This window comes from Glycine max, chromosome 17 (genome assembly GCF_000004515.6).
Source record: "Glycine max cultivar Williams 82 chromosome 17, Glycine_max_v4.0, whole genome shotgun sequence".
In the NCBI taxonomy this organism is placed as follows: Eukaryota; Viridiplantae; Streptophyta; class Magnoliopsida; order Fabales; family Fabaceae; genus Glycine; species Glycine max.
The window spans coordinates 6,102,697-6,125,552 of record NC_038253.2 but is presented as its reverse complement, the minus strand read 5'-3'; the positions used below and the strand labels follow the sequence as shown (position 1 = coordinate 6,125,552).

General features: G+C 32.4%; 4 protein-coding genes across 5 annotated transcripts; 2 read left to right on the top strand and 2 right to left on the bottom strand.

Annotated features, from left to right (window-relative positions):
* Positions 1-622: 622 nt before the first annotated feature.
* On the bottom strand, positions 623-2,158 carry LOC100799643 (presenilin-like protein At2g29900). Its single transcript, NM_001415713.1, has one exon. The coding sequence runs from the start codon at positions 2,081-2,083 to the stop codon at positions 710-712; it is 1,374 nt and encodes a 457-aa protein (NP_001402642.1). The 5' UTR covers positions 2,084-2,158; the 3' UTR covers positions 623-709.
* A 146-nt stretch (positions 2,159-2,304) lies between these two features.
* LOC100799124 (heterogeneous nuclear ribonucleoprotein D-like) lies at positions 2,305-5,663 on the top strand. The gene is made up of 5 exons (NM_001254105.3): positions 2,305-2,356; positions 2,884-3,034; positions 3,134-3,202; positions 3,341-3,447; positions 4,617-5,663. Exons 2-5 carry the CDS (start codon positions 2,893-2,895, stop codon positions 5,124-5,126), a joined length of 828 nt encoding a protein of 275 aa, NP_001241034.1. The 5' UTR covers positions 2,305-2,356; positions 2,884-2,892; the 3' UTR covers positions 5,127-5,663.
* Positions 5,664-12,688: 7,025 nt separating this feature from the next.
* On the top strand, positions 12,689-20,031 carry LOC100798603 (respiratory burst oxidase homolog protein F). Its single transcript, XM_006600513.4, has 14 exons — positions 12,689-13,686; positions 14,174-14,330; positions 14,416-14,464; positions 14,723-14,836; positions 14,934-15,377; positions 16,239-16,625; positions 17,184-17,279; positions 17,764-17,879; positions 18,038-18,140; positions 18,220-18,402; positions 18,522-18,653; positions 18,795-18,923; positions 19,194-19,272; positions 19,400-20,031. The coding sequence occupies exons 1-14, from the start codon at positions 13,320-13,322 to the stop codon at positions 19,507-19,509; spliced, it is 2,466 nt and encodes an 821-aa protein (XP_006600576.1). The 5' UTR covers positions 12,689-13,319; the 3' UTR covers positions 19,510-20,031.
* Positions 19,523-22,106, bottom strand: LOC100798071 (uncharacterized). 2 transcript variants are annotated; one of them, XM_026126513.2, is made up of 4 exons: positions 21,290-22,095; positions 20,702-20,937; positions 20,570-20,587; positions 19,523-19,645 (listed from the first exon to the last, which is right to left on the bottom strand). In XM_026126513.2, the coding sequence occupies exons 1-2, from the start codon at positions 21,839-21,841 to the stop codon at positions 20,764-20,766; spliced, it is 726 nt and encodes a 241-aa protein (XP_025982298.1). In that variant the 5' UTR covers positions 21,842-22,095; the 3' UTR covers positions 19,523-19,645; positions 20,570-20,587; positions 20,702-20,763. The 2 variants fall into 2 exon arrangements, with proteins under 2 accessions (XP_025982298.1, XP_006600577.1); XM_006600514.4 differs by lacking the exon at positions 19,523-19,645 and having other exon boundaries at positions 20,101-20,587; positions 21,290-22,106.
* Positions 22,107-22,856: the final 750 nt, after the last annotated feature.

The following is a 22,856-nucleotide window of genomic DNA, read 5'->3' as shown; positions in this document are numbered from 1 at the left end:
TTGCAGTCACAGATCCTAAATCTGCAGTAAGCTAGGTGTTTGCTAATCACCAATCATAAAAGAAAGGAGTTACAGAACAAATAGTTTGAAAGTGATTTCCTATTATCTACAAACTTAGTTACTTCAAGTTGTTAACAAAAAACATGATTTAACTGTTTCACTAGAGTGATCGATATTTTATATTTCACAGTCAGCTGGTCAAGCAAAGGCACGTTTTTGGAAATTTGCTACAATAAATTGATTTCAAAAGCAAAATATTAAATATCTATTGCGCACATCTTCAACTTCCAATAATAGGAATGGAGTGTTTGCCGTCACAGATCCTAAATCTGCAGTAAGCTAGGTGTTTTCTAATCACCAATCTTAAAAGAACAGAGATACAGAACAAATAGTTTAATAAAAGGCATCAAAAGTCAACTGCTGAGCATAGCTCAACTAGTATCTCACCTGGTACTATGGATATGTTATGTATGTGGTGGGGGTTTGATCCATTTCCTTTCTCCATAAGGTTCAATAGGATCTCCTCAGAACCAAAAAATCGGAAGCATCATAAGTGAAGTGGTATAAAACCAAAAGCAAAGATGCAGTTCTTGAAAACGTCAAAACTAATGATGGGGCATTGTTAAGCCAAGAAGATTTTCAACTAAAAATATACGTGGTCATATGATATGTTTGGTAGACCAAGCCCTAACAGTACAAATTTCTAACCTTAGAACAACAGGAGATTTAAGGAACATTGTACTACAAATACTTCAAGTAAAAGCCTGGTCAAGAAATAAAACAACACGCCCATTCCGACTGACACGGGAAGAGCAGGCAAAGCTTTCTGATAAAAAGCCAAAAGCATCAAGGTTATGCCAAGACCCGCAATGATAGCAAGATAGCACGCATACACCGTCATATAATCATACATTGCCGCCCTGCCAACCAAAACACTATAGAAGATAAAATCTCCCAGCCCTAACTTGATTGAACCAGAAGAAGCCAATCCAATTCCCTCTAGCATCAAGTTATCAATCGACACAGTATCTTCCCCCCTACCGAGCTGGACATTCATTCCACGATCCATCAAGGGTGCAGAAAGGTCCGAATCAGTCTCTTGAACTCGCAGCCATCCCTCTTCCACACTCACCAAATTTCCATAACCATAGGAGCCACCAGAACTATCAGCATTCAAATTCGAATTCAAAGACGCGTTTTCCCTAACCAAGTTTGCGCCATCCCAGTTATCGCCAGCGTTCGCACCCGAATCAGAGTGTGATTCAGCATTATTGGGGCCATGAGCCAACACTGAGTTGTTAGCATTCAAACTCTGAACCCTCCTTTCTCTCCACAACCGCCTCTGCGCGACTTCCCTAGGATCCAAACTACCATGCTTCACCGGCCTAGCCTCATAAACCAATGCCGGAATTTCCTCATCCCTTGAAATTGCAAGCTCTACCAAAATCCTTAACGGCCCAATTGGCAACAAAACCGCAGCAAGATCATACAACGCCATAGCAACAAGTAGGGCCCACGTGGTCCACTCAGGCAACATAGTAAACGAATAAGCAACCAATATTCCAACAACAACCAAATACCCCTGCGTCACAAGAATCGCCATTTTCGAAATAAACACTGTCAAAACACCCACAACAGCGAAATTACACAGAACAAGGAAGAACGTGATGCAATCAATGGGAGTACTAAACTTTTGGATCAAAAAGATCGAGACTTCGCCGCCGAGGAATAACAACACGATGAAAGTGGAGAAAGCCATGTAGAGTTTTAAGAACCTGGTGCATCGGAAGTAGAAGAGGAGGACCAAGACGAAGGTTGCGAAGGTGACAAGGACGACGAAGGCTAAGGAGTTCAGAAGGGCTCCTAGGAACTTGTCCCAGGTGGAGTCCGAGGTTGTTTCGTTGTACGCGATGGTGACCATGCTCATCGATGCGACGAAGAGAGAAGAATCGGTGTTGAGAATTGAGACCAGGATTACGACCAGGAACATGCATATTGAAACGGGTGCGACGATTCTCACAATTTCTTCCCCCAGAGAATCGAGGACGCTTGAACAGGGTCTCTGGGTTTGTGTTTGTGCCATTGCAAAAAATTGTAAGAGAGAAATGAAGAAAAAAATGTCACACACTGACTCAGATCGAAATTCAGTGAATCAGTGTTATGGTTGGCTTCACTTCTCCTTCCGTCTCATGGGCCGGGCCTAAACATGAGAAAATGGGCCACAGCCCGTTTATCTTAAAAAGTACGCAAAAAAAAAAATCTTACTCTTACCTATTTAATAAGTTCTACATAAACCCATTCCTTGTTATCTTGCTAGGGTTTTAGGAAACAGACACAGTCTTGCGAGTGAACACAAGTAATCTCAGATTATGCAATCTTGCTTTTCTTCTTCAGTTTTCACCTTGATTCTCTTCGTTTTTGTTTAATCTCACTGGGTTTTTTTCCCTTTCATTTCGATTCGATTTATTTGTTTACTTTTTTCGTGTAGATCAAATATGTTGGTTGGTATATGGTATGATACGTGTTTTTGTTTTCCGTTTTCAATCGGCGAACTTGTTTTTCTTTGGTGATCGTGAGATCTGTCTTGAGATCAGAGAGTTTGAGATTTGAACTTGTTTTGATATTAGTTTTGTTGGGTGACCTTGAAATATTTTCTCTTTGGATTAGCGAAGTTTTGTGACGTAGCTGTCTTTTAGGGTTTCTGTTATTGTTTGGAAATTGGAACCTAAACAAAGAAATGATATAAGCTTTTATATAATTTACTTTCGTTTTCTCTAGGTTTATGTTCGAGGTTGGGTTTTCTGATACCTGAGAGGTGTTAGTTTTTAAATTTGTGTTTTAAGATATATATTTTACAGAGTCACTGACATATGTTTCCTTCAGGTTACAACAATGGCTTTCTTTGGTAGAATTGGGAATTTGTTACGACAGACAGCGAGCAGGCAGGTTAGTTCAAAATTGCGTTCGCCCCCTTCATTTTTTCAGGCTATACGCTGTATGTCATCTGCCCCAAGCACAAAACTGTTTATTGGAGGTGCGTTTGAACTTCATTTTGAGCTGGATGCTTTTTATATTTTTTTTATTCTTTGCCTTGTTGATAATAATGATTTATGTACATATTTGTCTGTCACAGGTGTTTCATATTCTACTGACGAGCAAAGCTTGAGGGAAGCTTTTTCAAAATATGGTGAAGTTGTTGATGGTAAATAGTTAGATTCTCTCCTTTTTTCTTTTTTTTTTTTTTAACTTTTGTTGTCTTTAACAAGTTGGTTTCTCGGGGGAGTCAATGAAATTATGTTGACATATTTTATGTTTCCCTTGAATGTCACGCTCTTTGTAGCTCGGATAATTATGGATCGTGAAACTGGTAGATCCAGAGGATTTGGCTTTATTACATACACTTCGGTTGAGGAGGCATCAAGTGCCATTCAGGCCTTGGATGGTCAGGTAACATACTATTTGTTCTTAGTGTTATAATCTTGCGAGTAGCATTGATTGTTATGGTTGCTGCAAAATATCATGTTTGAACTTTACACCTACCAGTTGCTTCACATGAATGAAGTATGCAGTATGCATGTTGTGCGTGCTATGCTAATTTTGTTTACTTAGAAGTGTTTTGAACATGGCAAGCTTTTAAAGTGTTCTCATGGTGGACATGATTTGGCATAATAATGCAGTTCTCAGTTGGGGATGATGAGGTTGTGATGGCCCATCAGGTGATGCGGACCCATATTCAAATTCGATGTTTTAAAATATGCAGTTGTTTCAAGTAAAATACATGTAAATATCGGCCTTATTTTATCATACATTTTGGTTGATATTTGTGAGGACTGTCATCATTGGCTAATACTATTGTCTTCTGGAATCATTTCACTGTGCGCTCACCTGCTCACTCTTCTTACTAATGATCATAGTTGTCAATAGCACACCAAATAACAGTGCTATCACAGAATCAAGAAGCTCTGCTTGGTAGAATGTTATATATTTGTCATCATAGAAAACAGAGAAAATAAATGACAAGCTTATGCTACTTCTCAATCCCAAGCTATGTTTTTTTATTCTAATTGGTTAGAGTAGTGGCCATCCTGCTACCTGTTATAGCATTCTATAATTCTGTGCCAACAAATATATTCAAATTTGGTGGGGGTTGTGACACCAAATATGATCATTGAACTGTTCTCTCTTGGGATTGACAACTATGCTTTCTATGCTCACTGTCAGTGTGTGTCCTGACAAGTAATATGAATATATCTGTCATTTATTATTTACAAACAACAGGAAGATATTTGGTTAATTATTAGAAAACCCATTAAGAAAGAGAACCATTATCCTGGCTGTTTTTACTTTTCCATTTACTTGATAGGCTCATGCAATATTAAGTATCCAGTTTAGTGCCCGGTACTTATTACATGTCTACCTTGTTAGGATAATTCTCAGTAACTTTCCTGTGATGTATGGGAATGTAATCCTTTCCTGGTGATGTTTATATCATCTTGTAGTTTATATTTTTTGATCCTTCATTAACCTTTTTGTTATCTAATTTTGCAAATTTTAAGACTAGCAATAAGATATCATTTGTTAGCTAGTGCTTCATTGTTCCTGTGTAATATTTTCAGGATCTTCATGGTCGCCCAATTAGGGTGAATTATGCTAATGAAAGACCTCGTGGATATGGTGGTGGTGGCGGCGGCTTTGGTTCATATGGTGCTGTAGGTGGCGGTGGTTATGAAGGTGGTGGTGGCAGCGGTTATCGTGGAAATGTTTCTGATGGTTATGGTGGTGGCAACTATAGTCGAAATGATGGGGGTGGTTATGGATATGGTGCAGGCAGTTATGGATCAGGCGGCAATTATGGGGACAGTGGCCCTGGCAATAACTACTCGGGAGGCTATAGTGGTAGTAACAGTGGACATTTTGGTGATGCCGGTAGTGTAGGCAATCATGAAAGCTCTACTGGTTTTGCCGGTAATGGATATGATGGAAGTGTCGTGGATGGCGGTGTTGGTGCAGGGTCGGAATTTGGCAGCAGTGGCCAATTAGATAGCAAAACAAGCAGCAATGGAGATGAGGGTTTTGGGGATTACAGGGATGACAACGATGCAGATAATTTTGCCAAGAGGGCTTGATGGAATTTTATAGTTTTTTGTTTTCTGCTGCTCGTGTTCTGTATCCTACCTAAATCTCTTTGGACTTCAACCTGATAAGCATTTCATGCATGTTATCTTGATCAGCTAGACATGGATGGGAACAACATTATCTAGGTCCATCTTAAGCGTCTTTCTTCCCTTATTTTCCTAAGAGTCAAATATTTCATTTTTGTTGCTTACTTTTGAGTTGATTTAGTATCAAACCAAATTGAGATATTCATACAGCATGTAAATCTGTGAGTTGTTGCAAGTTGGGACAACAGTTTGAGACTTATTTGGGAAATTTATGATCAGTTAGTTATTCATATCAAGTGGTTTAGTTCTGCACGAAATAACATTTTTAGAGTGTCATTTGAAATATTACTCCTCCCTTGCCATACTCCCTTTAATTTTGGCAGTGGACGTGAATTGTTTTTGTTAATACGCGATAGGTTTTTATTGTTTCCAATTGTTATTTCCGAGTCAATTTGTGGACTTAATTAATTATTTTGATTTATATTGAATGGGATTTTTCTATTTTGAAAGAGTCTACAAATATTTAGTTGTTATACAATTTTTTAAAGCTATAATGACCTCCATAAATTAATTCAACGTAAAAAATCTTATATAATCTATAATATATTTAAATGTCATACAATTTTTTGTTAAGTGAGATAATTTTAATTTCAGAATATGTAATAACAACAAATTTCAACTATATATATGTAAAAAGTTATTGTTTACTCTCTCAATAGAGGTTTTGGACTTGAGTGAAGTTGTGTCTTCATGGCTAATATTTTATGCAGTTTTTACTTTCTCTCTACTTAAGTTTTTTTATGAATATAATAATAATATGTAGAAATATATAATAATGAATTTTCTAAGGTTATTTGTGAATTAGATTAAATCATTTTTCATAAAAAAATCATCTAATTCAATTATTTCATTTTTTAAATTCAGCATTCAATAAGTTATGTTTAAAATTTAAATTTAATTCAATCCGATCTAATCTAATATTAACTAAAACAAATTTAATTGGACCATTTTTTTTTATCATTTTAGTCTTATTTTTTTTCTTTGAAGAAAATATTAAATAAAATATAATTATACAATAAACAAAAAAAATAAATGACAATAATATCTCATCTATAATCATTATATAGCTAATAGTAGTATAACTTTTTAAATATATACTGTTTAAAATAGATTTTCACAACTTTTTAATTATATTTATATATTCCCTAAAAATAATTATATTTATAATTTAAAAAAAAATCTCTAATTATGTTTTTTTATAAATAAGTATAAATGTGGTAATTAAACAAATTTATATGAAATAAAAATTTAAACGTGGGTAGTATCATATAAATTGATTTTTTTTTATTTGAACATTGAATTTCAACTTTTTTTTTAAAATAAAATACTAATAGTTATTTTTTCAAGGATTTACATATGGTAGGTAAAGTGTTTCAAATGAAAAACTTACAAATAAAATAAAATAAAAACTAATAATAATCCTTAGATCACAATTAAAAAGAAGAAAAAACATGAATAAAATTAAAATCAAATTGTAAACACCTATTATAAAATCATTACTAATATCATCACCAATGTGTTATCATCATCATATTACTATTGTTGTGACCACTATATACCAAGAGTGGTAGCAACGGATTATTTTAATCTCATTTTGCAGTTCTTTTATAATTATGATATAAAGACTCATTAAAAGTACTCAGTTTCTCGTTGTAAGGGCTCATATTTTTTTCAATTCTTTTTTATTTTATTCCCTTCCACTCTACCAAACCAACTCGTATTTATACACACCTACAAAGTATTTGATATCAATGTTAATCTTCAATCATAGCATACAAATACAATATCCTTCTAGCATTTTGGAAGATAGGAGAACCTTTCTTGGTCCTTTCAACAATGTCTTATTAATCGCCTTTCCACCTCATAATCACAGTCAGTTTTCATCTCCAGTAACATCATTTAATTCATAATTGCTAGAGCTTAGCCCTTCCAACATTGTGACCTCACCAGAAGAGAGTTCCCTTGACAGTCTCTCTTCATTAACAGTAGAATGAGTTAGGAGATCATTTGCTCCACAATTTTGAACCCCTAGTGCATGCAAATCATGTGAATGTGAATCTACTTTGTAGTCAGAAATATGGATGCTTGATGGTGAGTTTTCTTCGAAGTCATCTATCTTTATTATTTCTTCATAAGAGGTGTCAATGTAAGCACCAGGTTCAGTAATAGGCTCACAGTCATCTTTAGTCAAGGGGATGACTCTCATGCTCAGATTCCATAAGCCGTAATTTCCTCTGGCTATTTTCGAGGGCAATCTCAAGCTCCTGTACACATCCCTCGAGTCTGGATTGGATAACTTCATGCAAGCGCAGTGTTAGTTCATGAGGGGAAACAGCATAATTTACAGGAACCACAGTGTCACTGTCATCCTCATTTAGTTCTGAATGGACAAAATCTTTCCCAGCAATCACATCAGTTTGCAACTCACCTTGAGCAAATTCTGCTACAAAATCAGGGTCAGGCTGCAAGAATTTTCTAGACATTAGCATACCATGGTCCCATGTTAAGCACTATTAACTTGAACAAAAAAAGCATGGAATGAAGAAAAACATCAGAGGTAAACTGTTGGAGACACAGTGAATAAAACAGGAGAGGGAAGTGAACTACACCGACAAATTAAAGCTAACATGATTTCTAAAGAATTCAAAGAAGTTATCCAACAAAATGAGAAAATATCTTCTGTAATAAGGTCAATCCATACTTTTTCCCAATTTCATTTTATTTGAAGCCTTCATGCAAATTACAGCAAGCTTTAAATTTATGGTATAAGCCATAACACCAAATATTATTACAAAGGTAAGAAAAAGTCAAATAAAACAATCAAACTTTCCCAAAGATGGCACTCTTTCTACAGCTACTCCAAGATGCTATAGAATAAAGTCAAAGAGATTAGCAAAAAATAGGACAAATGAATAAAATGATAAGTTAACATAAACTCATTGTCATAATCTTTTATTTATTTTTATAATTATTACATAACTCCCTTGCTTCTAATTCCACTTCCAAACATATCCTAAATATTTTTTTATTTATAAAACATTTTTTCATAATAATTAATGGATTTAATCAACAAATAACTAAAAATAGAATTTAATAATTTAGTTATGAAAAAAATATTAGGAGTAATTAATATTTGCCGTTTTTATTTGAAAAGGACACAATATTTAGCCAGACTTTTAAGACAAACAATGATTTAACCATTGAGTTAAACACATTATAAGTTTAACTCACCTTAAATTAATAATAATTGCATCACATTTTACATTTTCTTACCTATATAATATGAACTAAATCGAAGATTAAATGCTCTAAAAAATTAATAATTAAATTATTAACTATTTTCAGATTAGTTTCTGTATACTTTAATTATTTTATCGATTTAGTTTCAAAAAATAAAAAAGGTATAAAGTCATTACTTGTAGCATGATTAATTAAGATAACTATCATTCAAACCTATAATCATTTACATATACTCGTCCATCAGGGTTGTCTCTGTTGTCTTTGCCTATAGTTTCCCCCTCGTATATTGTCTTGAAAACAAAAGTATAAAATAAGTTGTCAAGGCACATATTAAAGTCAGAGAAGCCGTTGATATTTTATTGGTTTTGTAAATAACAGTCATGCCTTGTTTTATTTGCTCTCTTTTAAGTATTCAGCAAAATTAAATATGTCCGTACGCCACTAAAATTAGATAATTAATGAAGAATTTGGATAGTTTTTATAGTATCATAAGTTTAAACTGTGTACCGTTGCACACTAAAAAATTATTAATGAAAAATATACATTATCTCTTTACAATGTACCTTCACAAATAATGTTCTCTCTCCCTCTCTCTTTGTTTGAAAAGTTGTATTGAGGCACATGCGGTGTTGAGAGTTAGGAAACATACTTCAAAAACAAGTTATGGCGGTTAAATAGTCATAGGAGGTCAGAATAAAAAAAAAATAGTCATAGGATTAGGAGGTGCTTCCAATTTTCATCTTCCAAATACAACTTAAACAAGGAGGGCATATTCCAAATTTTCCAGATAAATATTAATTTTCATTTATAGAATTTAAAATTAAAATCTTACTTAAAGTACAATATTATTCGAATTAACAATTTAGTATTCCACACAAGATTTTATTATAACACTTGTTCTATTAATTACTAAAAATTTAGAGCAATAATTATCATTTTAAAATATTAATAGAAAAAATATTATATAATGTTTGATACATCATGGCACTTAGTTTTAGGAAAAATAATAACTTTCTTACAGTATATAATTTTTTAAAATTTGACAAAAAAAAGTGTCTATTTTTTTCAAAATAAATTAAACTAAATGAACATTTACTGATTATAATTTTTTTTACTAATATAAAATTTGTCAAATTAGAATTGAATGATGTGTCATATTTTATTGGTATGAGAATTTGTTTGTTAGAATGATACATTGTATTACTAGGATGGATAGATGATGTTTATGTTTTCAACCAATGTTGTGAAAATTGGAGCAACCAATTCAATTGGGCATTGGTCCGGTAACTGATTTGATTCAGACACTCCACTCCAGAAAGTTCTGGCATTTCATAATTGGTGAGAACAATTAAAAAATCAATAAATTCGATCCAACTGGTATAGAGAAATCGATGTTGAATCAATCCTTTCAATTTTTTACATTTTTTTGTTTATTTTTAAACATTTTTAAGATAAATAAAAATAATATTTAAATATTTCACATAAATATCAATTATTTTTTCAATTATTTTTAATTTTTATCTTATTTTTTTATCTTATTAACATATACTTTAGTTATTTATAATTTTTTAGATCCTAATTTTTTTATAATTATATAATTAAAAATATGAAACATTCAATTATAATTGAATCATTCAACATTGATGCTTGATTCTGTGTGTCTTTACCTATTTAATCAGCTGTACAATTTTAAAAATATTGTTTGCAACTAAGACTATACTAATGAGAATAAGTCTAGTGATTAAATACTAATAAAAGAAGTATTTTATCACCAGAGATGAAAAAATATCTTTAGATCAAAAGAGAAGATTAGATTTAATTGCTAATTAAATGAGGATGAGAGAGATAATATTAAATTCCGAATCAGTTGTTGATATTGTTGAGGAGTGAAATTCATTTGTGCAGAATTAGAAGCAGTATCTTCATGGTATGTCCAAGAAGACTACAATGAGTGCATGTTGGCCTCCGGAAGAAGGTTCTTTCGGAAACTTCCGGATAACGTTCTTCCGGAAGTAATTTGTGGGTACTTCCGGAAGTCACAGATTCTTCTTCGAGAAGAAATTTTTTTCTGGAAACTTTTCCGACACTAGAATGAAATTTAAAACAAATAGATTATAAGTTGTTAAGTCCTGGCAGGAAAGGCAGAAACATGTTAAAAAAGAAGGAATAAAAAGGTATGGTGAAGAGAAGATAAATTGAGGCAGACACCAAAAAAATGTGCATATAAAGAATATATGACCACAGAAGCAAAAAAGTGTAGTTTTTCTCTTACCTCATTTAATTTAACCATTAAATCTAAACCTTCTATTTTGATCTAAGGGCTGTTATTTAATTTTCTCACCTCTTATAATAGAACACTCCTCTTAGGTGATATGTTCCTTATATATATAATTATATATTATCTCATTTCTTATGACTTGGTCGACCTTATAGTAGTTCCATTATATTAATAATTATTGATATAATCCGATATTATTAAAAAAATAAAAATAAAAAACTTGTGAAAAGTAATTAAACATCAAGGGTCTAACTCAATTAATTGAGTAAGTGCTTGAGGTACCAGTCTTAATTCCTACGGAAAAAATGAAATAATTTGAAAACTAAGGGTAAATTTTTGGAAAAAATGTTTAATATTTCATAAATTTTATAAAGCAAAAAGCTTCTAGAATGTGATTTATCAAAAGAAATAAAGGAATATTAAATAAAAAGTGAATATATTTAATATTTTAAAAGTATAAAATATAATTAATTTCTTTTTTATATTATGAGTTCACAAAACGAGTTGAATTTATCTATCTATTTAACTTGTTATTTTATGTGTTGAACGAGATCTTCAAACCATTTTATCTATTCTGTTTAACTTGTTAAAAAAATAAAATAAGATAAATCAACCTGTTAATTTTTTTTTTATAGAAAACAATCAATATTTGTTTATTTTGACTTTTTTCGAAGTGATTTAACACATTATAACTATTATTTAAACTACTATTTTATTTATTTGTGTTTGTAGACAGTTCAATTGAAGAAATATTTTTTAATGCCAGTAATGAAATATTTTATGATTTTTTTACTTTGTCGTCATTTTATTAGAAATGTGTTTTTGTACGTACGTATATTTAGTTTTAGTTTTTAATAATCTTATTATTATTATTTTAATAGTGCTTGGCTTGTGAACTCAACTTACCTTTCTTTTTTTTTTTTTTTTGTGGGGGAGGGGGGGGGGGGGCGGTGGCTGGGTTATCCTACTAAACAAACAAGTTAGTATTTTCAATGCTATTGCTTGTAAAAAGAAAACTTATTTTAATTATTATTATGGGTCAACTTACTTTGACTCATTTTGGTTTTGGTGTAATTAGGCTGCTTGACCCATTTTATTATTTTATTTTATTTTTTTATTCATAAAAATGAAAAAAATCAAGTAATTTACAACACTTACATATCTACTGACAAGTGAATTGGACCCTTTTAGTTTATCCTGCTTCATTTAATAAATTTATTAGAAGATATTTTATAAAAAAATTGAAATAAATTTATCACTATTATCAGACTATTTCTTTACTAATATGCAATTGACGAATGTCATTGTTCGTTTTAGAATGCTGTGCTTTCTTAACTGAAATAAGTGTAGTTATGCCGGTTTATCTTTATCCAAAAGAAAATAACGTTTAATTTATTCCTTTTTTTATTTTTTTATATTGATTGATCATTCTAAATTCAAAGAAACATATAAAAATACGTTTTTCTTAATAACTAAGGTGGGATAGCTTTTATGTGTAACTCACCTTAGTTATAACACTTGTTGTTTTATACTTTTTATATTTGCATGCATTTTATTTTTCTTATCACATATCTCATTACATCTATAAGACATATTTATATTGTTTTTAATTTATAACTTTATCATAAAGCTTTTAATATATATATATATATATATATATATATATTAAAACGACTGGCGGCTCGGCGCTAGTTTACTTAGAGAGTAGTTTACATGGGAGTAATTAAATGAAATCTAAATTAAAAAATATAAAAAAGAATTACATAAAAAATATAAAAAAGAAGTACCAAAGACACGTCATTCCCTTTTTTTATTCAAAGATGGGCGAAGCCACCATTCCTTTCACTTTCACAATTAATCATTGTTCTATTATTATAATCTTGCTTACGTTATAATAATATGAGCTGTTCTTGATACATATATCAGCTAGAAATGGAAACATTATTCACTTTTTCTTTTTCCCTCCGAACTTCAACCAACACATACACCCACATATCACAACCTTTCCATTGCGTGGATTTGTTTTCGATCTTCACCTGCCCTTACTTAATCTCCATCCTCTCCCAATCTGGCAAATTCTCCAACAAAACCTCCATCCATTAACCTAATTTTCTATAACTTAGTCCACACACTCCAGCCAAACCAAACACATGATCTATTATTCTTTTGATGTTAACTTGTCTTTTCTCTTTTCAATTCCCTCACTCAACCACTCAATTCCAAAGAAAATTCCACACTCGTACACATGAAAAGAGAGAAGGTAAAAAATAGAGGCAAGAAAATTGCCACTTTCTTGTATGTTGTAAAACAATATAAACAAATCCATCCAGCAACTCTTAACTAACTGCTTCTAGCTAGCTCCTTCGATTGGTCAAAGTTGAATAATGCAATTATTATTCAAGCAACTTTCTGCTCCTCATCAAGAAAACCACTCATCACCTTCTTTTCCTTGAAAGAAAATTTTATTAATTCCACCACTATGCATTACACTCCACATTTTCTTTAGAATATGTTGGAAACAAAACCTTCACTTTCCATGACAACTTAATCAAAGCCTCAATTCTCTTCATAGCCCATCAATGGATGGACTTGTAAAGTCTCAAGTTCCTCATGAACGTTCCCTCCTTGCTCTCTTCAAATCATCACCCTCTTCATCATCGTTATCTTCCTCATTCTCTTCTTCTTGGACCTCTGAAGTAGTCCTTCAGACAAGGTCCAAGATTCGGCGTGAAGGTGAGCCTAACAATGTAGCAGACTTGAGATCGGAACAAACACGTTCTCACATAATAGAAAATGAAGCAATTCAAGGTGTGGGATTCATCAATGGCATTGATGGTCACAGTGGAATGGAGTGGAAGGATTTGGAGAAACGGTTCGACCAGGTGGCACGAACCGGAAGTGGAGCCGAACCGGTTGTGACATGGTCCGAATTTGGCTTCTGCATTGGTGAGAATAGCAAATTAAAGTCAACAGTTCATGTAATAACATTAATTATAACTTTGTTTCACGACCACAAATACAATAATTCACACAATGCATGATGCTCATTTGAGACTTTGATAAGTCCTTTTCGGTGTCTCTAGTGTTTATCATCTGGCATTGGTCAATTAACACGAGAATAATAGAAAGCAGAGCAGTTAGCCACCTTAGCCATGTTCTTCGGATACGCTATAGTGCCGTAATATAAGACAACCAGTTTAATTTTTATTTTTTTTTATTCTTCTTCCTACTTTAATTTAGTTCAATGATCAATGTTCAACACTTTATTTCTCCTTTTATAATTCTCCATTAGTTTAATATCCTTTTAATAATATAAAAAAAAACAAATGCGTTATCTACACCTACCTGTAACCTGTTCTTAATTTATTCTGATCTTATTATTATGCCAATTATTGTTTTAGTTTTTCACTTTCAATTATGTCGTATTTTATAGGGATGCACTCATCACCAGAGTTTGCCAACGAATTACTCAGAGCACTGAGACGCGGCAAGGGCTGGAAATCCAATATCACCAAAACTGATTTGTACCATCTTTGGTTTCGGATGAAGGATAATTCTTTTAACTCAAGAATGCGAATATTCTTTGACATGTAAAAAAAAAAAAAAAACTTTTGCTAAACTATCTTATGCACAATTCTGAAATCAATTAGTAAACTTTCCTTCACTTTGCTTTAGGTGTAACAGAAACAAGGATGGAAGAATTACCGAGACAGATATAAAGCAGGTTATTATTTGTGTGATGACTTTTAATCTATAATTAAACTTTAACTTTACTAGCTAGGGTGTGGCTGCTTAAAATTTTGCGTGTTAATTGTCTTGTTCCGCATGTTGGCGTTGATTTTGGCCCTTCCGCAGACAAACTCTATGATGTGGTTCTATAATTAATTCTTGGTGGTGTGCATATTACAAACCGTCAATTATAATTGGCATATTTCTGTATGCAAGTGCTTGCAGTGATTTATGATTATTTTTTGTACCTTAGACAATTTTATTAACCGCTTCTACAAATAAGCTATCCGTGACACATGATGAAGCAGAGGACTATGCTTCTTTGATCATGAAATTTCTAGACAAGAAAAACAAAGGCTACATTGAGGTACCAATCAAGCCTCTTCAACCCCTCAATTCCATTATCAAATGACCCTATTCCTATTCCATATTTTATTAATAGAAAGATTCGTCGGCATATGTAGATATCTCAAATGGGGTCTCTATTCAAGGCAACAAATCTATCAAATTCAAAGGCACATTCTCCAATGAAACAAGTATCATCAGTAGGTAGCAGCACACACAATGTTCTTCATAACACTAGCGGTGACTTTTGTGAAGAACAACAAGAACCAATGTCAAGGACTGAAGTTTTGTTCAGAACTTATTGGAGACGTGCTTGGATTGTTCTGGTTTGGTTGCTTGCATGCTTGGGATTGTTTGTGTGGAAATTTGTTCAATACCGCCATAGATCAGGGTTTGAAGTCATGGGTTATTGTCTTCCTACTGCTAAAGGTGCAGCTGAGACCTTAAAACTCAACATGGCTCTTGTTCTTCTTCCTGTTTGTAGAAACACAATCACGTGGCTCCGCAAACACCGTCCGATCAACTCTGTTGTTCCATTCAATGACAACATTAACTTCCACAAGGTTGGTTCTCTATTTTTCTTCCTCATTTCATGTAAATTGTTTATATTTCTTTAGTCATACTCATAAGGTAATTGTGAGAATTTTACATGTTAAACTTTCTTTGAATTTTGGGTTTAGGCTAATTCATCTCCAAAGTGTTTCTCCCTATTGGTCTTATATACTCTTATCACTGTTTAATGTTAGATCACCAACACACCTCCTAACATGAACACCCTAATAATGGGTGGCCGATAGATTCAATTCAATAATAATTAAGATATAGACTTTCGTATCATTTATAAAATTTAAATTTAGACATAATTCAATATAAAAACTAACTCAGAAGCTAAAAGTTATCACTCTATTATCTACATTATTTTGATGATATCACTGATGAGATATCAACATCATTGTATTATTATGCCAATGATTATATAAGATGTCAAATTCACAAAATGATACAATAAAATATATTATTGTTACATAGATGCATGCATATGACCAGAAACTCCTTTTGATTTTTCCTAAACAAATTTTGCATTCAAGTTTTGGAAAGCAGACCAAAAAGATGCAAGTCTATGACTTCTTTGCATTCGTCCAAATTAAGGTCCTAAACTTTTGTCTACTAAGATATCAAAATTATGATGATGACTCCGATTTTCCTTCTTCAATATATATATATATATATATATATATATATATATATATATATATATATATATATATATATATATATAAAATTAAACAACGTGTAATAGTTATTATAAACCTCCTTGTTAAGTTCAATTTCTACGAAAAAATTACGTTGTAACATTGACAATAACATTGATATGATGTGGAAAAACAAAGATGATTGATATTTAGTTTTTGTGATGTTCACAGCTTATTGCAGGAGGAATAGTGGTGGGTGTGATCCTGCACGGTGGAACGCACCTTGCGTGCGATTTCCCAAGAATCAGTGAGTCGGATAAATCAATATTCCGGCAAACTATTGCCGCAGGATTCGGGTACCACCGGCCAACGTACACGCAAATTTTGGCGACGACGGAGGTGGCCAGTGGGATAGGCATGGTGGTGTTAATGGGCATTGCATTTGCACTGGCAGCCAAGTGGCCACGGCGTCGGTCACCGGTGCTGCCGGTGTCCCTCCGTCGTGTCACTGGTTACAACACATTTTGGTACTCTCACCATTTGTTTGTCCTTGTCTATGCCCTGCTCATTATTCACTCCATGTTCTTGTTCCTAACCGACAAGTTGATGGAGAAAACGGTAACCCCTTTTTTATGACTCTGTCCATCCTTATTCTATGTATTATTAATATTTACTTTCTCGTGATTTTTGGCGTAATTTGTGCGCTTTGCATTTGTAATACTGTTAGTCTATGAAACTCTAATATCAAATTTTAGATAATGATTTTTTTTAATCTAAAAACTATGCATGCTAGGTGTGTTATTGGGAAGACCATGAGAGCCACGTATCTGACTCGTTTCGTTTGACTAGAATTCTATTACTTGTCTCTTTCTAACATGTATTATGTGTAACCTTTTTCTCTCTCTCTCTTGTTTTACTTTTACCCAAAAAATTAATAATAATCAAAAAGTGGCAACGAGAATGTGCATGATTGAATTATTACCTCCTTCTGAATTATTTAAAGTCCTTGCCGCTAATTTATTCCTGGTCGCTCATCATTGTAATTAAGATGTAGCAAAAGTTGCTATAAAGCTCTTTAATTTATTTAGACCTTCCAAAAAAAAGCTCTTTAATTTACAAAATTATAGAACAAATTTGGTGTTGAATTTGAATTTAGATTTATTTTTCCATGTGCAGACATGGATGTACATTGCTTTTCCAGTTTTATTATACGCTGGGGAGAGGATCTTTCGAGCCATTAGATCTGGATCTTACGAAGTTGATATTTTGAAGGTATTTGATCAGCCTTCTCTTATTTGCATTATCTCTTGGTTTAAAGTTTCATTTGATAAATTTTATGCTGTTTGAGATTTTTAATATATAATTGATTTTTTTTTTTAGTTTTTGATAACAAAATTTTCTGATATATTAAAAGTTTTGTTCTAAATCTGTTTTTGTGGTGAGTTAAATGAAGATCTGATATCATTTCAATGAATCTTTCAATGTATTTAAAGTTGTTAAGATAGTGTCATGTTATCTTTTAACTCATGATAGAACCATAATAAAACTTTTAAAATATTAGAAAATCAGAATAATAAAAAAATTTATTGGGAACTCAAATAAAAAATCGAATATATACCAGGAAATTAAAAGTTATTTAGGCCAATAAATTTATGGTACAGCCAAACATCTGAAATTTACCAAGAATAAATCTATTGTTTTTGTGAAGGATAATTATTATCTTATTCTCTTTTCTTTTATGTTATTTTTCATGTAGGCAAGTATATGTCCAGGAAAAGTTTTGTACCTCAAAATGCAAAAACCAGAAGGTTTTAAGTTCCATAGTGGCATGTATATATTCATTCAGTGCCCCCAAATTTCGCCCTTTGAATGGTACTTTTATATCTTTCACGTGACAATTTTATTCAAGATTCAACATTATGCCATTTTTATTCAATATTAATTCAGCTCATTCTTCCAGTTATTATGATGTCAGGCTCGTCAATCAAATATTGACATTCTATTTGAGTTTCTTTTGTCTAAATTTTCAGGCATCCATTTTCCTTGACTTCAGGGCCACAAGATGACTACCTCAGTGTGCACATTAGAACACTCGGAGACTGGAGCTACCAAATATATGATCTATTCCAAGAGGTGAAAATAGCAAAAGTTTTTTAGTGTAAAGTTATGCTTCCTAAATCCTTTGGTCTCAAAATTGATTCATGATCTGCAGGCAGTGTTATCACGATCAAAAGGGTGTCCAAAACTGTACATAGATGGCCCTTATGGTTCTGCTGCTCAAGACCATGTAAAGTACGACATTCTAGTACTAATTGGTCTTGGCATAGGAGCAACACCTTTCATTAGCATCCTTAAAGATGTAGTTAAAGGTGTCCAGACAACGCAAAATGATCATGTAAGTTTTTTTTATTGTGTTTATTTATTTGAGTATTTTCTTGGTCTGATAATGTTTTCACTAAAATTCAATGGCTCTGCTTCCTTTAAACAAATGCCACATTTGGGCCTTTGAAATAGAGTGGTCTCAGACAATGCAGCCTAACAAAGGGTCCATTAAAAGCATATCTTTATTGGGTTACAAGAGAGCCAAACTCTTTTGACTGGTTTAGAGATGTCATGAAGGAAATCTCAAATTCAACTAAAAAACAGGTATGCCTAACTACAATTTGTTTTGATCATGGCATTGACATTATGCTCACGGCAAAAACTATGTCAGCACAACTTATCTTTGATGCAATTTAAGATCTTCAAGCATTTTCTGACTGATCAAGTTTTCTGATAATCTTTAAGTCGGTTGTGGAGATGCACAATTTCCTGACAAGTGTACATCCAGAAGGAGATATTCGTTCAGCTTTGCTAAGTGTTATTCAGGCCTTGCATGTTGCCAAGAATGGCACTGACATAGTTTCCAGGACTCAAGTAAGTGAATCTTCTCCTTAGTTTTGGTTAATATATGCAGCCAAAATATATAAATTACAAGCAAACTTTAAACTTACATGAGTAGTGTTAAAGAAAATCACACTCAAGATAGTTTAGGTTTGATGCCTTCTGGTTGAAGTTAGAATATGTTAATGTTTTTTGCTATATATATATATATATGTATATATTAAAAAATGAATGATTTGTGCCAGATACACACATGTTTTGATATTGCTTGATTAAAAGATACTTATCTATCGAAATTTTCAGATACACACACATTTTGCTAGACCAAATTGGTTCAACATATTTTCTAGATTGGCTCGCAAGCATGGAGGAGCTAAGATTGGTGAGAAAAATATCCCTCGTACTTAAGGATTTCTTTTCTCTGAAAATCCTTATCTCCAAATATGTATATAAGAAAATAACAGGTTAAATGGTTTTCATAACTAAGAATGTGGGTTTTTCTCGTACAGGGGTTTTCTATTGTGGACCATCTAAATTAGCAAGAGAATTGAAGAAGTTGTGCACCAAATTTTCCACCAAAACCACAACTAGATTTGTTTTCCACAAGGAAAATTACTAAACTTGTTTCTGATGGAACATATCTGTTGAAGCAATTCCTTAATTAGGAAAGCAGTTCAGAATCTTGGACAGTTTCCTTCTATTTTGCCAGAGAATTTGTAAATATATTTGCTGCTCTGGTGTCTCCGACATACCAACTTCGAAGAGGATTCGGCAATTGAAAAATGAAAGAAAATACGTCAGTCTTCATTGTTCGTTGCAAGTTGAGTATGTGTATCCATGCTATTTCGGTATTTGCTATACACCTCAGGTAGCAAATCATACTTTTAGGAGAAGTATAAACAAAATAAATTTTACAAAAGTACGAGAGTGACTATTCTATTACAAACATACTCCGTAATTATCTGGTCTTTACTTTAAATATTAATCTAGGTCCATCTTTTTTTAAAAAACAATTCTTGTATTACAATTCTCTCATATGTCAAGGCAGCAAACTTTATAGACTGAGCTAAAGAACAAATCTTGTACAATTTAACGGGTATCCGTATAACAACATGTCAATAAACTGTGGATTTTGAATCTACACAGGCTTCTTTTCTTTCTTTCTTTTTTTTACTGCATTTTGAATCTACGATTAGACAAAGAACAAATCTTTTACAAGAAAACTGGATTTTTAATCTGCATTTAGCTAGTAACTAGCAACTAATAATACAATCAACCATAAAACAGACAAAGTTCTCAATCTGCGCAAATCCTTAAGAAAAACAATTGTATCACTATATAGCATGAAACAACAAATTTTCAACAGATTCAAATTGGATGAAAAGAAAACTCTGGCTTGTGGTCCCATATTTCCATTCATAGAAACGAAAGCTGCCATTAGAACTAGAAATGAAAGCCGCCAAAGAAAAACAATCATCTCAACCTCAAAATGCATCATTCCAGAAATATTCAATCGCCAGAAAATGAAAGGAGGAGTTAAAACTAAATAAACATATATAATTACACTTAATAAATTTTTTAAAATATGATTTTTTTTTCTTATAAAAAAATTAGAATCTGTACAAATATTTTTTTAAAAGAAAAATTGAGGAGGGATGATTTGGACTTATCATTATTACCTTTCTCTAGATCCATCCCTGCATAGAATGGGAAAAGAAAGAGTTAAAAATCGAACATATATCATATCAGCTACAAATCCTAATCCATGTTGTTAGTGCAAAAGAACATTCTTTTTGTTTGCTATGCCATACCCGTTTTCTTACTGTGTTGTTGCCTTTGCTAAAATTCAATTGCTTATCTGACTGTGACGAAATCATTTATGCGGAGCTTTAAATCTTGTACACCATTTTATCATAAGTTCTTCAACACTAGCATCCATGCGGGTACCAACACCACCCCACACAAGCATGTGCCCAACATCTCCAACAGATGACCCCGTAACCTCGTACACAGCTTTAAACCCAAGTCTAGTGTAGAACCGAACCAACTGTCAAAACAACATCCAATTTAGTTATCTCTTCAAGTCCCATGACCATGACAAATAATGAAATAGGACCATTGATAATTGATATTATCGATAATTATAAATTGAAATAGGATCTTACTAATCATTATCTTTGAGACATTGATTAAAAAATATTTAACGAAAAAAATATTTATTGTAAATATTAATAGAGAGCATAAAAAAATTATGAATAATTTTAAGCATTACAATAAAAAGTTTTTTTTTTTTCTTTTGGTTTCACTAATTAGGATTTGTCATTAAAATAAAGCCTATGTGGCTGCCCAAAGATAAATAAAAGGTGTGAAGTTTTGGATAAGGTTGGTGAGAAGAGAACCTTAGAATGGTAAAGATCGGAATCATTGATGGCCAATAGCTGCGCTGTTTTGCAGCCAGAATCATAGCCGTGTCGAATTGCAACGGCTCCGATGAACAAGCCAAGGCCAAAGATTGATTTCTCCATGTCCAGTGTCTCTCTTTGTAGTTTGATTGAGTCCAAGTGAAGAATTTTGCCTCCTACCCAGAATCTTACCAACCCTTCGGCCCTTCCGAGCTCTGTGCCCGTTACCATGCTCCTTGCCGTGATTCTGAAAAAGGGTCCCAATGTTTTGAGCTGAAGGTCGAGTTTCTGCGCTCTCGATGCGTCTAGAATTTCGGCCATGCTTGGCATAATAACTGCTTCGTTGGTAGTAGCATTTGCACTCGCGCGTGGGAATCTGGGTTTTTGAAGGGAGTTTGAATTGAAGTGGGGAGAGATTGAAGTGAGAGGGTGTGAAAATGGAATATTTGCAGAAAAAGGAAGTTGAATTCTGGTTTGGAATGGTGGGTTTAAGGATAAAAATGAGTTGTGGTATAAATTCATCCCGGAGGATGGCCAAGGCAATGTCATGTAGCCAATGAAGAAGTAATCCTATCGCGACTCAGAAAAGAGAAATTTTATTTATTCGGCAGCTTTTTTCCACAGACAACTGAAGGGAGAAATACCAAGAGAAGAAAAATGAATGGGGAGAACCGTAGATAATATTTATTTCGTTAAATTAATTTTTAGGTTTAATTTAGTTTTTTTTATTTTTTTATTTAATTTGATCTTTTAATTTTTAATTGATTCAATTTGATCTCACCAGTTAAACTCAGTCAACACTATTAAAAAATCTCACTTTATCACGATTTAACATCATCACTAATTAATTTTAAATTGACATAAAATGTATATTTTTTAACATTGTCATATTAAATTAGACGGAAGGACTAAATTAGATTAATTTTAAAATATAAAAAGATGAAATTGAATTAATTTTAAAAATTACAAGAAACTGAATCCAAATAAAATTAGATAAAAAACTAAACCTATTTATTTTGAAGAGGACAGAGTAACTAAAATTAAAAGGAATTAATTTACTTCAAAAGGTTTTGCCAATGAAGAATTTCAAAGCTCTTACAGAAAAAAAAAATTCAAAGCTCTTATAAAAAAAGAATTTCAAAGTATTTATACTTTATTTGTTTTGATGTAAATGGAATAGATAAAAGATGATTCAAGAATTAGTTTTTGTTATTAAAGTTTATTTAAAAATTTTAAAATGCAAGTAAACAATCATAGTGAAACAGATGGTGAGGGTGCTCCAAAGAACAAGGGTTAACTAAGTTTTTAGTTTCTAAATCTTTTTAAAATTTGGTTTTTAGTTTTTGAAATCTATTAAATTGTTAAATATAATATAATTCAAACTTTTGGATACGGAAAAGTTTAGAAATTATGACCAATTAAACTTCTGTTCATGTATTAATTTTTTTTTTTAAGTTCATGGACTATAACCTAGTTAACCCAATCATAAAATAAAGTGTAGAATTGAATCTAGAACATTTGACCAACTCATCTCATTAAGGATCACGTTCACTTTAACTTAACC

What these genes read in the sequence shown, in the direction of transcription:
- LOC100799643 (NM_001415713.1), bottom strand. Translation starts at nt 2,083, where the DNA reads ATGGCACAAACACAAACCCAGAGACCCTGTTCAAGCGTCCTCGATTCT.
- LOC100798603 (XM_006600513.4), top strand. Translation starts at nt 13,320, where the DNA reads ATGGATGGACTTGTAAAGTCTCAAGTTCCTCATGAACGTTCCCTCCTT. An exon ending in TATATGATCTATTCCAAGAG is followed by an intron (nt 18,141 to 18,219) that starts GTGAAAATAGCA and finishes CATGATCTGCAG; the next exon opens with GCAGTGTTATCACGATCAAA. An exon ending in GCATGGAGGAGCTAAGATTG is followed by an intron (nt 19,273 to 19,399) that starts GTGAGAAAAATA and finishes TTTCTCGTACAG; the next exon opens with GGGTTTTCTATTGTGGACCA.
- LOC100798071 (XM_006600514.4), bottom strand. Translation starts at nt 21,841, where the DNA reads ATGACATTGCCTTGGCCATCCTCCGGGATGAATTTATACCACAACTCA. An exon ending in CCGATCTTTACCATTCTAAG is followed by an intron (nt 20,938 to 21,289) that starts GTTCTCTTCTCA and finishes TTGTTTTGACAG; the next exon opens with TTGGTTCGGTTCTACACTAG.
- LOC100799124 (NM_001254105.3), top strand. Translation starts at nt 2,893, where the DNA reads ATGGCTTTCTTTGGTAGAATTGGGAATTTGTTACGACAGACAGCGAGC. An exon ending in CACAAAACTGTTTATTGGAG is followed by an intron (nt 3,035 to 3,133) that starts GTGCGTTTGAAC and finishes TGTCTGTCACAG; the next exon opens with GTGTTTCATATTCTACTGAC. An exon ending in ATATGGTGAAGTTGTTGATG is followed by an intron (nt 3,203 to 3,340) that starts GTAAATAGTTAG and finishes CGCTCTTTGTAG; the next exon opens with CTCGGATAATTATGGATCGT.